Source organism: Homalodisca vitripennis, chromosome 1, assembly GCF_021130785.1.
Source record: "Homalodisca vitripennis isolate AUS2020 chromosome 1, UT_GWSS_2.1, whole genome shotgun sequence".
NCBI classification, from domain to species: Eukaryota; Metazoa; Arthropoda; class Insecta; order Hemiptera; family Cicadellidae; genus Homalodisca; species Homalodisca vitripennis.
In genome coordinates, this window is record NC_060207.1 from 40,678,264 (window position 1) to 40,698,296 (window position 20,033).

At 31.7% G+C, this 20,033-nt stretch overlaps 1 protein-coding gene across 1 annotated transcript in view; it reads right to left on the bottom strand.

The window, feature by feature from the left end:
* Window positions 1-6,593: 6,593 nt before the first annotated feature.
* Window positions 6,594-20,033, bottom strand: part of LOC124360268 — a 43,140-nt gene continuing 29,700 nt past the window's right edge. The window contains exons 11-13 of the mRNA XM_046813727.1: window positions 19,203-19,285; window positions 17,892-17,933; window positions 6,594-15,209 (exon numbers count right to left, since the gene is read on the bottom strand). Coding sequence (XP_046669683.1) covers window positions 15,068-15,209; window positions 17,892-17,933; window positions 19,203-19,285 — 267 coding nt within the window. The 3' untranslated portion in view covers window positions 6,594-15,067. The remainder of the gene's footprint in view (window positions 15,210-17,891; window positions 17,934-19,202; window positions 19,286-20,033) is intronic.

Genomic DNA, 20,033 nt, shown 5'->3' on the forward strand with positions numbered 1-20,033 from the left:
GACAAACACATTAAGTTATGTAATGTACAGGTAAAAAATATGCATTGGGTAGAGAAGGTGAATATGTGTTTATATTGTTGATACTGGAATGTACAGGATCTGTTTAATAAGTATCGGGACTGTTCGCTTTATCCTTAACGGAGTGGTGGGGGGAGGGGTCCGCCTGGTCGACCATGGTAGAGGAGTCCCCCACCACTCAAGCTCCGCACTTTAATTCAGTCCCTGTGAGCATGCTTTAAGACAGAAGATGGATTTTTGTGACCTGTGATGTTTTATGGTGTCATTGCACCAGCATTAAACAGACCGTTGTGCAACATTATGCTATTAAGTTTTGCTTTAAACTCGGGAAATCTGCGTCCAAGACCCTTGAACTCATTAAACAGGGTTATGGGGATGATACCTTAAGCCACACAAGATTTTTTGAGTGGCACAAAATGTTTTGAGTGGCACAAAATGTTTAAGAAAGACCTCACGATGCTCAGGTGGCCAAAGTGAAATCAGTTTTGGACTCTGACAAATATTTAACCATTTCCCTTATTAGAGAGGAGCGCAGAACCATCCACACCATTTTAACAGAGGATCTTGAGATGAGGAAAGTGTGCATGAAGCTGGTGCCGAAAATCTTAGATGAGGAACAAAAACTATCAAAGGTGGAAATTTCACAAGAAACTGCGTCCAGGACAGCTATATTACCAGCGATGAATTGTGGGTTTTCCAGTATGACCCAGAAACAAAACGTCAAAGTTGAGAATGGTACAAGCAGAGGTCTAAATGTCTGAAAAAAGCTTGTATGTCAAAATCAAAACCATGCTTATAATTTTTTTCCAACCGAAGTGGCATTGTTTACAAGTAGTTCCTGCCTACTGGAACAACTGTAAATGCTGCATTGTATGTGCAAGTACTGATATGCCTGCGAAATCGTGTAATGCGTGTGCAACCAACCATTGGAAACTTCACCATAACAATGCGACGTGCCACAGTGCGATTTTTGTGTGGCAGTTGCTTGCAAAATTCAGTGTGGCAACATTGCCTCACCCCCCTATAGCCCAATCCTGGCTCCATTAGATTTGTTCTTGTTTCCACAAATGAAAAGGAAGCTCAAAGGACATCAGTTCGACTCTATCAAGGCAGTTCAAGAGGCGATGACAAAGGTTCTCAATAGTATTCTGGAAACCAACTTCCTGCGTGCTTTTGATGAGAGATGTGTCAAACTAAATGTATTAATATCTGCAATAAATTTTGATTTTTGGAACCAGACCTGATACCTATTGAACAGACCCTGTTTACTTCTTAAGTGTTTACAAAGAGACTTATTCTCTTCCGACTTTAAGACTCGTTTAAAGTTTAACCATCAATAATTAAGAACTATTTTCTGATATCTTCAATGACTATCACTTGTTCCATAGGAGTGTCATTAGAATGGGTTGCCTTTTATGTCCTTATTATACTTTGGGAAATATATGAGAAGTTGCAAGTAACATCAGCACAGTAGTGCCGTGTCAGCGGTTCTGAGCTGATGGATCAATTGTGCAAATGCACTAACCTTCAACCGTACTTTTATTTCATGTGCTGACTTTACAACATGTGGTATGCATACCCTTAGAGGTATGCAAGAGGGCTTTTAGAGATGTGAAAAATATCAGTAATGACAGAATTCAATATTTTAAAGTTACTATATTGAATCACAACGAACTGCCGATCTGTCAACATGTGTGACGGGCTATCAATGGAGCATGAAAGCATGTTTATTATAGTGTCTTGTTTTATTACATAATCTTCTGTTTCCAGTTAAAATGTGTTTGGTGTGTATTAAATATTTGTTATAATAGTATTTATATCCAAAAATGGATGTGGCTGAAAACTGAAATACTAAAAATCCTTGTACTAGTGCAAAGATTCATTTTTTTTGCAGTTCAATGCAAACTAATCTACAATAAATTGCAGTTTGCTTTAAAAAACAGTATTTTGCTGGCAACAGATAACACGAGCTCTGTTAAAAGAGCTAAAGACAGCAGCGCTGCACAAGTAAAGAAAAGAAAATATTTTGATGATTACTTGAGGTATGGGTTTTCATTCACAGTTGAAGATTACTACGAAACTGTGTCTCTTAATGTGCCTCTTAGATACAAAACATCCAAATTACAAACAAAAATATGTTAATTACTCCTATCTAATAACATTAATCAGTAAATTTATCAATCATGTTATTTGTTGGTATGGATCCAGGCTTGGGGTTGATGGACGTATAGTAAGCTTTCGGCTGTATTGACCATAAACGTCTTTTAAATGTACACAGCATTTAGGTCTATCTTACACTCCTCTACAGTGGGTTTCCACTTATTTAATTGGTATGAAACAATATATTAAAACCAATAACAGCGCCAGTCTGACTCGGCAAGGTGCTTTTTTTTAGAGTTCCTCGGGGTTTGGTATTGTGACCAACATTTATATTAATAACCTGAAAATTAGGCGTGAGTGAAAACATTCTAATGTATTTTGATGGTATTGCCTTGTCATTCTCTGTCACAAATTCGAATGATCTGGAAGTAAAAAGTTTTGTTTCAAATATTTAAATGATCAAAATCTGTATATTAATTTAAACAAAACAATATTTTTAGAATTTGATCAATCTTGACAGACCGCTTTTCTACAAAATCTTCAAGACTTTACCAATCTTCAGGAATTACCATTGATGACATGGCAACATTATGTTGGATGCCCTCTGCCATAAGCTTTCAAGTATCGGGAAACGACTAAATATCAAAGTAGGTGCAGTTATGAAATATTGTATCTCTGCAAAAGCAAGCTCTCTACACATATGGTGGGACTACGAGGCAGACATTCATGTTGAACTTTATTTAAAAATTATAAAATAACATTAGTATCAATATAAATTTATGAAACTATCTTTTACAAAGCTTAGTGAGTTTACACAAAATAATTTAGCACTTCTTAGCTGTAATACTTCAGCTCAAGTAGACCCTACACTGGTTGCTAAACTACTACTTAATGTTAGGGCAAAATTTGCCTCAAAACTGGCTCATGACAGCAAATTTATAAACAACCACAAAATTTTTAAATAAAAACTCAATATTGCCAGTATAGAAATGAAGCTTTATGCAAAATTTCAAGCCTATAGGTCAGTTCATTCTTGAGATATCATGCAGAGGGACAAATAGATTTTTCCCGCCCCTAAAATAATAGTATTCGCTATTAAAGCCAATAATTTACGCTAATGAAAGAAGAGTGCACAGTTACATTTATGATAAAAACTACAGTGGAGCTAGTTCAGCATGGTCCCAATTGCGGTCCTTCCTCCCTCACTACCACCTTCTTACACTCACCGCACCATCCCGCTTACTGAAACATGAAGACTTGTTATCACACCAGCTGACTGCTACTTGCTGGCTGTAGTTGACAGATACACATGTCTTTATACTATCAGTTTTATACATAACACTTACCACTTGAAATAAAATATACACTTGGAATCTCATTTGAACATTACAATATCATGTTCATAAATAATCAAATTAAATGTATTAAAAAATGTATAAATTTATAAAACAACTAGAAATTGTCTAATGAAAAATTTAGCATTCTATCTCTTGTGTTTATGTTTTCTTATTCGCGTTTTTGCAGCATTCTAATTGTTAAAATGTGATGCTGTTAGCATTAATTTGTTTATTTTTACAATATTTTATAGGTACTTGAAAACTCATAAAACCTAATGTTCTGTAATGCAATTCAGATTTGCAGTATCCTAATAATTGTGTTACTGTGACAAACTGGTTTCACAACCTACCTACAACCTTTATTATAATTCTGCTGAAGGAAACTCATTACATTGCCTAAATACAAGGTGGGGCAAAGGAATTTGCTTATTTAGAAATTAAAATAATAAATATATATTTAATTCTTTTTATATCATCAAATACAATATTTAAATTTTATTTCTTTTTAAATGAACGACACCAGGCAGATGGCGTGCATTGCTGTCTATACAATGCGATAATTGGACTCTGAAGTTTCGTTCACCTTTTTCCAGCATATCTACCCAGTATGTTGTAGATAGCTTGACAAGTGTTGTTCTACAGTGAGCCAGGCTCCTGGAACGAACAACATAAACTAGTCATTTGAGATAGCTCATAACAAAATAATCGCAAGGGGCTAAATCAGACAACTGTACTGGCTAGTGCAGATCAATCCTTATAATATGGAGACAAGGTGGACTGGGAAGTGCTGCTGCAAAACTGCCATTGACATATTGTATGCATTTTACACAGCCTTTTATGGCGGCCCTTTGAAAAGTACGCTTAAGCGGCGAATGCACGCTCTACCATTGTTCAATCCACAATACAGACTAAATTGAGCAGATCAACAACCTCACAGTCCCAATTTCGAATATGCCTACCCCTTACCTCCTCGAAACACCCATATTTTACGGCACCCAATTCTAAGAAGCAGGTTGATCTGCCCCAACCTGTATTTCATCTATTGCACATCTGGTCAGTATTTCCAGATTTTATGGCTCTTATGCAGGTTAGCCGTGTTCATACACCAGATGCCAACCTCAGCGTTACAGCAGCAGAATTTCAAAACAGCATATATTGATAGCTAAAATACTTGTACGAGTAGGACCAACACGTTAGACACTGAGCGTTGAAAGTTGTTCTGAAGAAGGAAACCTAACCCTTCTCTTGTGTAGGTGTATCCCATAACACCAACCTTCCTCCTTTTTTATTTTATTAGTTTAACACCAAGTAAGACAAATACAACCAAATCAACAATATCAATGTTTTTATGTATCCCAAGATGTAAAATGAAAGTGCTTAAATCTAGAAGCAATGAGTTTAAAAGGAAGATGAGATCAGAGTAATGGCACAGAGAATATAATAGAATCAGTCATGTATGGTATGCGCTTCACATATTTATGAAAAATGATTTTTATCTTTTAGAGCAATAACATTTGAGATTATTATTTGTATTAGAAACTACACTTTTTCGTTTTATTTCACATAAATTCATGTATGTGTTTGCTTTATAATTCAAAATAAATTTTCAAATTACTATTGTAAGGATCTTCTATGGTATGAAAATGTAAGCAGATTTTATTTGTGAAGGGGTTTATATAAAATTTGATTAACCATCTTCAGCTATCCTTATAGAGATTAGGTTTTACTTTAAATTATTTTGATTGCCTTTGCCGGTTATTGACACAGCGTTTTCATGGGAAAAGTACTAAAGTGTCTTGGAACTTTTCTCATAAGTATAACCATTTAAGGGTGAGGTATTAAATAGTTCCTATTCTTCACTTTGTATTACATTTTGGGTGCAGCCTCGAGATATATCACATATGTGAATCTTATGATAAATCATAACTTACCTTTTTAGTTATACCACTGTTTCTTATATTGGTTTTAAGAATCAAGTAAATTTTGTAACAATTGAAATATTAATATAATTTATTTCTTCGAGGATTTACATGTACGCGATAAGAATCAAGTAAATTTTGTAACAATTGAAATATTAATATAATTTATTTCTTCGAGGATTTACATGTACGCGATGTATTAAAAATTATTCCAAGATATAAAAAATTTTTCATAAGAAAATGTTAAGATATGTTAGAAATATTCAAGAACACTATTTTTTCTCTATATTTATACATAACAAATTTGTGAATTACACAAAAATTTGAATGACCACCATATTGGAACGAAATGGCTTACTAAACTGACCAACGAATTTAACCAAGATATTTATAAGATTTATTTTTTAATTAAGTTTGTACAAGTTTTAGCATTTCTTTCATCAGTTTTTGGTCTTCAAAAAATTCTTAAGGGATTTACATGTACGTCTAATCAACATCTTGAGAACCGTCCATTAAAAAGGTGCAGAAAATGTACACAATTCAGATAACTTTTTATTGTTTTCTCTAAGTCCATAAATATTGGGGTTTTAAATTCCTAAAAGTTTGAACGGGCGCCATATTGGAACAAATGACATACCAAGCTGACTAATAAACATTACTGAAATATTTATAACATCAATATTTTCATACCAAGTTTCAACTTGCTTGGACTTTTAGTGCAACAGTTATAATTTTCACAAACCGCGGTGTATAGCATAGATATGTCAACTTTGGAACTGGGAGCAATTATTGGGCTCTGGGGTCATCTGTAAAGTTATGTATACATTGCCTACAAGTGCTACAATTTCAATAGGCCAATTTTGTATACAAAAACTGCCTGTGGCTGCCTATAAAATATTTCAAATTATATGTTTTATCTTCTTTAATAATTAGTATTTATCAATCTCCATTACAGATTTGACATTTGATTAAAGTTTTGAACTGTTTAGAAGAAATATTTGCTCTAGATTTTACATTGATCAACTTTCTTACTTCCTAGTACAGAGCTTTAACCATAAAAATGTGTCTATAACATAAGAGCATGGAAGAAAAAATTATTATTTATAATTTTTATTTCCCATAAAAATACATCATCATTGAAAATATGTGAATTTCCAAAGCCAATTTTAGGTTACTTGATAATAATGATATACCCCTGGATTATAATATACACAACACGTTGAAAATGTTATTTATTTTCTTCTTAAAATATAAGTAAAATACACAATAGTTACATGTTACATTGCCTGAAATAAATGCATAATTAAAACTATATCAAATGCAAAATTCATAATGTAACAATGCACAGTAATCTGAGTATAGAAATGGCTTGGTAATTTAGTTCAATAAGGTAGGAAGAGAAATATGCTTAATGTTGAAGTCTGAAAATGTTCCTAAAATAATGCACATAAACTAATGAATACAAATACCATAGATATAACTATCTTCTTAGCATTAACCCGAAACTAAGCGTTGGTTTAGAACATAATAATTTTAGAGCAACTTTTAATTGTAGTATTTTAAAAATAATTAAGAGACACTGTTTATGAAAATTTGACAATAAAAATTTATTATCCTAATAACTCATTGAAGTTTTTTTAATGCTGTGGTAACTTTTCTAAATAATACATACATAATAAACACATCCCTTCCCTTGAATTTGCGACTTTCAATGCAGAATCCTAAAACTGTGACTTCATTCTCTTTGTGGTAATCAATGGTTACTCACCCCATGAAAACTCATGTAACTATAAACAAATAAATAATAATTAAAGCAGCATTTTATTCTGTAGTAAATAGATTAACAAAAATACTTAGAAGTATGACTGATTTTTAAATAAAAAGAAATATTTAACAAAACTAAGCAAAATTATAAATATTAAACAAACAAGATAAAGAATACACATGCCTTATTTTTAATATAACTCTCAGAAAATCAAAAACATTTGAAAATCCAAAAATTTTACATGAGTATAAATATATAAAAAAACAAGAGACAATTGTTTTAGATGTTTTAACAAAAATATAAATAAAATAATAGGAAAACAAATTGGTTCATATACCAATTTTGGAGTTTACCAAATTAATTGCGGTGATTATTACAAATATATTTTCAAATTCAGGTTCAAAGAACACACACAAACTTTAAAATCAATAACATAACAACTGTGAAATCAAATTTTGTAAATAATATTTTACAAGCTTATCATTATACAAGTATGAAAGATAATATAAAAATGATTGACATTGAGAAAACAAGGGAACAATTATTTTCAAAAGAATTATACATACATTTAAATTAAAAAGCAGGTCCGAACAATATGTTAAATACTATGAAAATTAATACACAAATCCAATATACAGATAAATTTACAAGTAAAACAAATAACACATACATTCTTATTTTTATTTATTATTTACTGTTTATAGTTACTACGTATGACTATGGCGTAACTATTGAAAAACACTTGGTGAATAAAAAAAATGTGCTTAAATAGTACTATGTTTGATTGTTTATAAACAATTAATTTTTTAAATAATACATTTTCCCATTTCTCAGTGCATTATAATATGATCATATATATATTATGATCCATACATTACATTAAACAAAAATAAAGTACTTTATAGTCACACCAGTACTGAACCAAAGTTCATTGTTACCTTAGTTAAGATGAATATAAACTGTTTTATTATTGCAGTGATAAAAAACCAGTTGTAATTTCAGATTTTAGGAACATAATTTCAAATTACTAAAAATTCACATAACTTCATCAAATAAAATTGGGAGAGTGACAATAAAATAGTCTATTAATGTTAAAAAAATAGACTGTTTACCATGTAAGAGTTTTTCTGCAGTAGCAAGTGGATAGTTATATTGTATATGGAGAATATAGAGCAACGGGATTAACGCTCTTTGAGGTAATCACCTGAATAATGTACAGTGGTTGTACATAAAGTGCTGTATTGTATACAGATATTGGTATATACATATTAATAGTTTGTATTAATATACAGTATTTTAATATAGAATTTTTGTTGTTGATTAACCTTGTCATCCATCAAGAATAAAGCTGACTTTGAACTAAAGAAGGGGAATAATTACTGAATATTATTTAGATTCTTTACAAAATATTAACAATTACTCAGACTCTCCATTGATTATTATGATAATATATTTTAAACATTATTCATAAGTAAAATAATAATATTATTATTTAATTGTTCAAGCTATATTTAGAATTCTAAAATTAAAATTACACCTATTAATAAAATATAGAAACTTAACAAAATCAAACAATTACAATATGGGAATGTCTAATAACGGATTTGCATAATTACCTAATTTATTGAATTGATCTTCATTTTATTTAATTAACCAATTGTTATTTATAGATATGTTAGTAATACAACATTACCAATCTTATTTACTGTTTAACTAAACAAATAAAAATATCTACAGAACTAATTCCGTTAATAAAAGAGTGGCATACACGGAAAGAGGCTTGATATCAGGATATATACCCCAAATTTTTAATGTACAATATTTTTCTTATTTAATATGTCCCTAGTATTTCTTTTGTCCAAGAGTACAAAAGAAATCATTCCCCTGAAAATCGCTTCTAGAAATAATTTCACAATGAAACAAACTTATTACTTCTATTAATATTATGTAATTAATCATATATATGTTTTTAGTTATGGTAACTTTATTTTATAAAATTAGTAACTCTCGCAGAATATAAAACAAACCAAGCCTTAAAAAATATACTTCTGGCAAGTCTTTGGTTAAAGCTTTTATCGATAACAAGATGAAACTATTGGCAAGTCCAATTTCAAAATATTATTACAAACACTCGACATATCTAAAACATTAGATATTCATACAATAATTATCATTTACTTCTGATGAAAGCTGTAACAAAAGTCATTGTACATACTGAATTTATCCATATCTAATAAAAATATTGTTATCAACTTTATGTGTATAGCTGTTAAATTGCAATGGAAAGATAAAATAAGGTTTTTAAACAATTTTACATTGTGTTATTAGAGTAAAATTATATCTCTGATAACACACTCTTCATATTATGACAACATTTTTACTTAAATAAATTCCTTGGTTTTTTACTTATCACTTAACATTAGCCCATAATCTATTTGTAATTTGTTTCAAATATATTTATAGACAATCATAAATGTATGTTCCAGTTCAAGTTCCTTCAAGTACACATTTTTTAAAGAACACATTTTTATAGCAAAGGAAGTATAACACAGGAGTGAAAGAGATATCAATTTAAATGGCTCCAGGAAATAAACAATGAATTTTCACCTGGAGGCTACCTTCATACACGTATTATTTTGTTACCATTTTCAGTGAATATTGACCACTCAAAACCATATTTGAGGATTCAATGTTTGAAAGAAATTAGAAAGATTTAGTAGTTTAATGGGGATCTTATCTTACCAGAAAGTTGACTTAAAACTATTATATTTTCAAATATGTATAAAGAATGAAAACAATGTAAAAATTAAAATCTTGAAAAATTGAAAACTCAGATCATTTTCTAAAATACAAACTAACTGAATAACTAAATGACCAAACAGCATCTCAGCAAGTTAAAAACTGTTTCTATTAAACCTTTATTGATTATAAGTACATAAAATATAATACATCTACAATATTTACAACAGAATATTCTTAATTAAAAAAAAATTAATTGTAGTATTTCTTTACTAACTTACAGTCTGAATTAAAATCACAATAATTAATTTGTACATTTTCCATGTTATTAGACTTCTATTGCTTGGTTGAAATACATGAGGATTTAGTATTATTTAATTATATGATAGTATCATAAAATCTGATCGACACCTTCTTTTGTTTCTTTTTAATAAATTTCTTTTAATTAAAAAGTTAAATTTGGATAACTGTTGGGGGAGAACACAGATAACATTTTGAGTAAAACTTTGGATATATATAATACATTTTCCAATCTCAGTCAGTTGAGAGTTAGGAGTAGCAGTCTATTCTCTCAATTATATCTAGTGTTACAGTGATAATGTATTTTAAAATAGCTATTTATGATGTTTATCCAAAATTAAAAGTTAACAAGCTTGTGAAAAATCTGTTTTATAAAAATACATTTGTCTTTTCAACACAAAGAATCATAAAAACCAAAAATACTTCCTATTACACTTTAGACAATGTATTTAGTAAACGCTTCATACATATCATATATACCATATTGTGTGGTGTGTTCTTGCACATAATAGACTAATTTTGTTTCTTTTCTCTGATGAGTATTCTAAGTTATATGTTAAGGATCAAACTGATGTGTCATAGCAGAATCTAAAATCCATGTATCTTAGATAAAGATTCGGATTCGAGAATCGATAAACAGAGATCCGCCTCATCATCAGTTATTATCAGATGAGACAGTAGAAAAATTATCAATTGTTACAAGTTTTCACCGTATATTGTGTTTTAAGAACCGCACATAGATAACCTAATTGACAAATTAACGTGCCTTTGAAAATATTTTTCTTCCAATTAGTATTTTCAACATTTACTCATGTAGCACTATGAGTTGCTGCATTTTTCACAGACGACCTTATATAAACTGAATTAACAAAGTAACATATTTATCATATTTTTGTACACTTAGTATTTTCTATATTTACGTTCGTGCATCACAGAAAGTCTGCTATGTCTGACTGCTGGTCGGCGGTATGCAAATTATCAACTGCTATAACTAGATTTTGTTGTACAGTGGAACCTGGCTAATTCGAACTTCTATAATTCGAAATCTTCTTTAATTCGAATATTTATATTGGTCCCTAGCATTTTCTACATAAATAATGCAACAATATCGTGGTTAATTCAAAGTTTATTTTGGATAATTCGAACTTTTTATTCGAACCCGATGCCGATTTTAAAGTGGAAAGATTCGTGAAAAGACATTGCACTCTTTCTAATCGCAAGGCACTTGCTTCAAGGCCATTGGACACAGATCTAGCCACCCTCCCGCCCGGCTCGGCCCTATGCTTCTGCGCCTATTGTTTTGTAGACATGACTCATCGCGACTGGCACTGCAAGATCACTCCAACCCCACCCACTCCACTCCCATGTCGTCGCCTCGTAATCCTCGAACATACAAAACTGCCTTTGGCTCAAAAAATAGCGGCAATCAAAGAAGTAGAGAAGGGGGTTAAGAAAAAATCTGGGATTGCCTAGGACTTTGGAATTCCTCCTAACACATTGTCCACCTACTTAAAGAATAAAGAAAAAATTCTCGGGAGTGAAAGTGAGAACATTAAAGACCGGAAAAGGTTAAGGGAGCCAGAAAATCCAGATTTGGACAAACAAACTAGGGATCAGAAGATTCCAGTGAGTGGTCCTCTCATAAGAAGCAAAGCTGAACAATTTGCTACTGAATTGGAGAAACAAGATTTTAAGGCTAGTTCAGTGTGGCTTGACGGCTTCAAAGATCGCAACAAAATTTCGTTGAAATCCATTTATGGTGAAAGTGGAAGCGTTAATCAGCAAGAAGCCAACCAATGGAAAACAGATTTGGAGGAGATGATTCAGGATCAGGACGAAAGGGACATCTTCAATGTTGATGAAACGAGACTTTTTTTTAAATGCACCCTGACAAAACACTCGCATTTAAAGAAGAAAAATGCGACGGAGGAAAACTGAGTAAAGAGAGAATTACTCTCCTGGTTGGTGCAAACATGGATGGATCAGAAAAGCTGCCTTTACTAATGATTGGCACGTCGGCTAGTCCCTGTTTTTTGAAGAACGTCAAATCAAAACCAGTGGAGTATGTGAACAGCGCAAGAGCTGGGATGACCAGTCACCTTTTTGAGAAATGGTTGTTGAACTTAAACAAAAATTTCATAAAAGAAAAACGAAAAGTTATCTTGTTTATAGACAACTGTACTGCGCACAACACGATTCCAGTAATGGAAAATGTTAGTGATTTTTTTCCCTGCCAATATGACTTCGGTTGTCCAGCCTATGGACCAGGGAATCATAAAAAATCTAAAACAGTTTTACAGACGTTTATTGGTTGAGTACATACTGACTGAAGATTGTAACGCCCTAAAAACCAAGTTAGACATTCTTCTAGCCTCTCGCATGTGCAAGAAAGCTTGGGACAAAGTAGCGCCCGAAACGATCAAACATTGCTTTAAAAAAGCTGGTTTTGTAAAAAAGGAGGACGACGCTGAAAAAGCCAACGACATTATAGCGGAAGCGGTACCTTCAGTTGACGGCTGGGAGGACGTCATTACTGACCCTGCCATCTTGTTTGAAGATTTTATCAACGTGGATGAAGATGTTGCAGTATGTGGTGAGATAACGGACGCGGAGATCATCGTTGAAATGCTCAACAATAAACAAGATGGCGACATGGCATCGGGTGATGAAGAAGGCGAGTCATCAGTTGGGGCGGAAATAAACGTTCCGAGTGCGGCCGCAGCAGCACATCACATCATGGAACTTAGACGTTTTTTTTTTTTTCAAGTAAAAAATGACGTAAATGAGTCTATTTTCAATTCATTGAATATGGCAGAATCTTTGAGAGACTTAACTTTAGAAAACAAGTGAAGATTTCCGACTTCTTTCGAAAAAATAATATTGTACTGAATAATGTTCCTTATCACCATTCAACTTATTTTCTTTTATTGATAAACATATGCTGTAATTGTGTATTTTTTAGATAATTCATGATTCAATTTTGCACTGTTTAGTAGAAAAACATACATTTACAACCACTCATGTTATTTTCAATAAAGGTTTTCAGCAAAGCTGTGAAGTGTCATTATTTTAAGCCTTTAATTCTTAACTTTTTTAATTCGAATTTTTTTATTGGTCCCTTGAGATTCGAATTATCCAAGTTCCACTGTACTTTGTTTAAGAAAATCCATGGATAAATAAGCTAATTAATAGATTATTGTGCTTTTATGAATAGTTTTTTTGTTAACAGTTTGTATTTTCTATATTTATATATATGCATCGCCATTCATCAACTGTATCTATGCATGAACGTCAGCTGCTTGACAAGAAGCAGACGATCACAAATGTATTTACTTATCAATTTTTGTGGTTATTCAAATATTTTCTATACTAAATATATTTTGTTATCTTTTTATTATAACTTGTAATTTAGTTTAAAACATGTTTTAAAAGTGATACAAATAAAGGCCCATATGTTTTAAGATTATAGGCATAAATTCTGGACACCCACATTATAATCTATCACACTAAAGCATAACGTAGGAGCATAACGTATGATTCTGGCCTTAAAGAATAGCTAATTTTCTGAACGCCTGCAAATCCCTTTAAAATAGAGTGGTATTCTTGGATAATTTTTTATACTATCTGACAGCCTCAAAATATTTAAGAATGGCAAAAACAAGAATAGTATGATTTAATGATATTGTTGAAATTATACTAGTCTTAAAAAAACTATTAGGATTTGAGGATAGATTTTTTAAGATTCAGAATCGAATTCAGGATTAGAAAATCCTGTATTCGCCCATCACTAAATTATACACTATTTTATTTGATCATGCTTGTTTAAATTCAATGTATCTAATTATGACAACAGTTATGAAATCCAGTTAAAGAAAAATTAATTAGAGCTCAGCTAAGATTGAAGTAAAACTATAAGTTTGTTTAATACATAACAGTAGATAAAAACAACTCATATATAAAAATAAATTGTATAAAATATTTATGTATAATTTTCAAATCATTGCATGCAGAATTTTATTTTCATGCTACTAAACTTTCTTAAATTAGGAATAAAAATGATATAATATCAAATGGCTAAAAACCACCTAAAACAATATGTTAAATACTTTAAAGGTCGCAACAAAACAGTACCACTAGGTATAATAGTTTACATGGTTAACTAAAGAGGCATACAATACCTTAATAATATACATAATCATAAATTTGTAATAATAATCATAGAATAGTTCAAACAGATTCTTATTTAACACAATATTGTAAAGTTGAGCTATGTTCTTGAAAACTAAATACACCTTATACAGTTATTCTTATCATTCAATAAAAATTACAGTTTTATTTCACTACTTAACATATTTATCTTCATTAGTGATATTTAATAAGATTCAAGTATAAAACAAGATTTTTCAATGGGATCAAAAAATTAATATCTTATTAATCATGTTCATGTTTAAAAATCTATCAATGTTTTAAAATATGTAAAAATTTTCTCATATCTAATGTTACAGAAAATTACCTTTTTTATTAAATTACCAAGGAGGCAAGTTATACTATTTCAATTTTAAAATATTTTAAATGAGATACTTTAACTAAAATTAAATCTCCATCTACATATATTTTACACAATTGGCCCAACAAATTACTCAAATAAAGCTTTTTTTATCAAATTAAAGTAATTATTATTTATACACATTTCTACTTAGTAGCAAGAAAAGTTATAAATGAGTATCCCTTTAAGGAATACCGAAATAGTATTTCATATTTGACTAAAATTGATGAACAGAATTTAAATCACTTTTAGTGGCAACACTGGCAATACACTCAGACTTTTCATTTACACGCATATCTACATCGTGATGGCACAGGTTAGTCAATAATATCATATCCAAGCCTCATTCCAGAAAGTTCAGTTGAGGTTTGGGCAAGAGATCAACATGCGGAAACTCTCCCACCAACATGGCCGCCATCCACCGCAATTGTTCATCTCGTGTAGTTCCTGCTATCGTGTACCCGAAGAAAGGGTTATCTTTTGATCTAAAAAAGAAAACCATATTGTTAAACCTATTTAATAACAAGTTTTATTAAGGGCAAAATAATTCAAATGTCAACATGTTCTGTATAATACAATTATTAAAAACATCTTAATTGATGAACTTCAGAACAATCATAGCACTACGTAACAAATACTCGCGTTGTTCATAATTTAGCATTTCAAAAACTAAATACACATGGTCATGCGATCAAAAGCACAACAACACAATGGTAAAACCTGTCTAGTTGAGTTTCTTGTCACGTTAATTACCAAATTTAACCCTTCCCACTCCACAGATGGATATATTAGAATGGTAGGCTTTGACCAAAACACAAAATGCAGTTATACCTGATAATATAGACTATGTCACTTTGAGAGTTTTTTAGTTCACAAAAGGCCTTTGAAATACAGGTGCATGCTCCATGCTCATCGTGGTTACCAAGGAAGTATTTATACATGACTCTGCGGCAGGGGGACGGGAGTGCCCTTTGTCTAACTCCGACCACCTGTTCATCAGTTCTGCGTCTCCTACAAAGCCGTAACCTAACTTATCCGTGGCATGTATTACTGCTTTCTCGGTTGTCACGAGTGAGCGTCTACTATGTATCTTGTTATTATTGTTCATCATGTGGTAGTTTTGTGATTAGTTTGAAATATTTATTTTGTTTTATAGTAAAATTTAATTAAACTTTTGACGTTAATTACAATTAAATTAAAATTTATTTTATATAAACCATTTTTTAAATAGTTCTTTTTTATTCTTATAAATAAATATGCTAATTTTAAGTAAAATGTTTTGTTTTATATTTTTTTGCTTTTACCTTTTTTAATTTAGTTATAATAAAAATTAGCTTTGAACTTAAAGAAACAAAATTTTTTACTTGTCTTGGCTTTATAGGAAAGTTAATGGATGCAAAAGATCATTGGCATGCAAAGGGTTAAATGCAAAATAACTCTGAAATAATTAGTGGATTCTCCATTTTCATTTCTAAGTTTTTTAACAATAAAAATTCTTAAAATCATTTAGCAATTTCTCATGAGCTATCTCTAAGGGGAAAGTCTTTAGTAGTATACAGGGTTTGTCCGGAAAGTAATAGGACTGATTTTCTTCCGCCGCGACTGTACTTCGGAGCATGCACGCACCGACTGGATTCGGTAGAGGGCATTCCTGCCGAACGAACAAGCGGCTGGTCAGTTGTCTCCGAGCACCTGGAGAGTCAGGACAGGCATTTTCGCGTGACGTGTTTCTGTGAGTGGTACAAGCCGAAAATGCAGTGTTCGTTAGAGCAGAGGTACGCGATTAAATTCAGTGTGAAACTCGGTAAATGTGCAACAGAGACATTTGATATGATCAAGCAGGCTTACCCAGATGTTGCTTTAGCAAGAAGTAGTGTGTTTCGGTGGCACCAGGCCTTTTTGGAGGGCCGGGAAGAGGTCGCTGATGAAGATCGTGCTGGAAGACCCTCGACTTCGACAAACACTGACAATGTGACTCGTGTGCGCAATGTTTTGAACTCAGACCGTCGACTAAGTATTCGTTTAATTGCCCAGATGTTAAATTTACCGAAATCTGTGGTTCATGAAATTGTGAGGGAGCATTTGAACATGCGCAAGGTGTGCGCGAAGATGGTCCCAAAAGTGCTCACTGACGACCAGAAATTGCGGCGAGTGGAAATGTGCCAAGAAAATTTGAACATGTGTGAAAGTGACCCCCAATTTTTGCATAATGTAATCACAGGTGACGAGTCGTGGATCTTTGAGTACGATCCCGAAACAAAGAGGCAATCTTCCGAGTGGCACACGCCGGCGTCTCCTTGCCCAAAAGAGGCAATAATGAGCAAATCCAAAGTGAAAACGATGTTCATTGTCTTTTTTGACATCAAAGGCATCGTTCACCATGAATTTGTTCCTCCTGGACAAACTGTCAACGCCAAGTTTTACGTGGAAGTGCTCAAGAGACTCAAACAAAGGGTCAATCAGGTCCGACCAGACATCGCAGCCGACTGGAAGTTGCACCATGACAATGCCCCGGCTCACACCGCCTTTCTTGTGAACAGCTACTTGACCAAGGCCGGCATCCCAACTCTTCCACAGCCGCCCTACAGCCCAGATGTGGCTCCCCCGGACTTTTTTTTGTTTTCTCACCTGAAAAGGCCGATGAAAGGCAAGCATTTTGAGACGACAGAGGGGATCCAAGCAGCATGCACCGCGGCTCTCAAGGCTATTCCGGAGAATGCCTTCTGTGACGCCTTCAATGCTTGGAAATTGCGCTGGCAGCGCTGCATCGACGCATAAGGAGCCTATTTTGAATGTTTTTAAAGAATTGTAACGATTGGCTCAATACATTTTTTAAATCGACTCAGTCCTATTACTTTCCGGACAAACCCTGTATAAAAAAAGTAGAGTGAGAAGCTCTTTGTTGAGAATTAAAATTAATAAAAATCTATTGGTTGTTTCAGATAACACTTTTAACTACAGGTGCGCGCAACCTCACATACAGTATGTGGCATTAAAATACTGTATCGATTTGGACATTGATTTATACACTTCACAATCTGCATTGAAAAGATGATGGGATTCCCCATTTAGTTCAAATAACTATCATTATTACTACATTATTACAAGATTTTTATAAATGGGTAAACACACTAAATTAAATATAAAAAAATCAAACTTCTTCTTACCTTTTATTTCTGTTATTTTTATTAATGAATGTAAGAGACCATCTGAAATCATTTCATGGCATTTAATAAAACATCTTCAGCAGAGAAAAATAATATATGTACAACTTTAGAAAAGAGAAAATGTTAAAATGGATAAATGTATGTTAATGAAATAATGGCTTAAAAAGTCACTCATGGGATTAGATTATAAATACTTAAAAAATGTAATATTTTTACTGTTAATTAAGTTTATAAAGTACCACGACTGCTGGTTTCAAATTGAGATGTAACACAAAGATACATAATCAAATTGGTACATATATTGTCAGTTTAGTACAACAATTATTTTACAAGTTAAAAAGACTCAAAAATTGAATTTCAATTTTTAAAATGTTTGTTACCAGAATGCAATTGAAAAGTTCAATTAATATTAAATTAACAGTCCAAGTCAAATTATCTTTATTTGTATTATGAACAATAAATAGTGTCAACTACAACTTAGTTACTTCAATAATACCTCATCAGACAACAATGTATCTAATAAAGTATAATCCTAAATTAGAGTGATATGTGCATCGTCTATGTAACAAAGCTACCATTAAAGTACATGTAAGCTAAGAGAAATCATTAATTAAACCAATTTTTACAATTACTACTATACAGTAAACGCCCTCTTAACCATCCTCAGATCATTCACTGATCGGCTTTATTGTCAAAGTTCCAGGAAATGAGTCACATCAATTTTTTTCTGTAATTAGTGCAATAACAATAAATTAAGTTGATGTTTCTACAGGTTTAGTTACGAGTCATCTCTTGTGCACTACTGTGTACATTATTATTTATAGTTTGTTGTCAATCTCTTTTGTAAATATCGTACTTTTTTATGATTCATTGACAAAGAGTGGAGTTTATTGACATAGACTTGTAGTGAATGTAAATAAAAAAAAACATTAATGGCTGAAATAATATGATTGTATTTTCTAGTCTAGAGATTCTATAATAGTTTTAGACCATGCTTTTGTTGTATAGGAAATCAATTAAGAGAGTTCTTTCAGTATAACTTGTTTTAACGTATATTATATTGGAAAATATATTAATTAAATTAATACCTTGAAATTTAATATCCATGATTCAATGTTTATGACATTTTAAAATAACACTATGGTTTAATAGCTCATTATAATAAAAACATTCAGTGTATAAGGCATAAAAACTAACAAGCATAGTAAATTTTCTGTCCTCCAATTTGAGAAAAGTGTCATTCAAGACACATTTAATAGAAAAATATATTTCCAAGTATTTTTTTTTTTACTAATTAAGACAATATGTTACCTTGTATGAGGATTTCTCTTTGGCTCATGACCAATGTACCACACAATATCTTCTATTTTCCATTCTCCAAGTTTAACACATCCCTGAAAAATTCATCCAATTTAATATATACTTTGTTTTGATGTAAAAAAAGAACAAGTTATAAATGTTAACATATATTTAAGTAACACTTTCACTGTCAAAAGTTGGTCCTATGTAGACCATTTGTTACAATTTCCAAGTATACTAAAAAAATATTGTACAGTACTGAAAAACACTCCTTTTCTTGCTATACACTCATGACAGAAACGATTATATAGAATTTGAAAGGCACTCTCAAACTCCTCAGTAGATATTTTATTTAAAATTTGATAATATAACATTTCTTTAAATGTCATTCGCATCTTCGAAACACTCACCTCTCAAGGCAGCTTTAAGAGTCGGCTGTAATAAAACGATCTTAATATAATTTTGAAGGTAACAATAACGCATCCAAAAGCTTTTAAGTTTTTCTTGTTAAGTAAATACCTTGTGAATAAATAAACAATGAAGTTTAAAAAAGATTTGAGTTTTTTCTGAATAACCAATAAAAATATAGAAAAAAAACTAAAAAAAAGGGTTAGGATGCTTCTTAGATATATTTTTAAAATAAGACATATTGCATAATTTTACAATTAAAAATAAGGTCGTAAACGTGCTTGAGGTTTAACATTTTTCTTATTGAACTAACATCAAGATACAGCTCCACTCCCCTACAGCTGGCTCTTAAGCTTGGGGAACAACATGAACTCTGCTGAGGCAAGATCAGGAGAATTAGGAGGATAATGACAGTAATATTTTTTTCCCACAAAC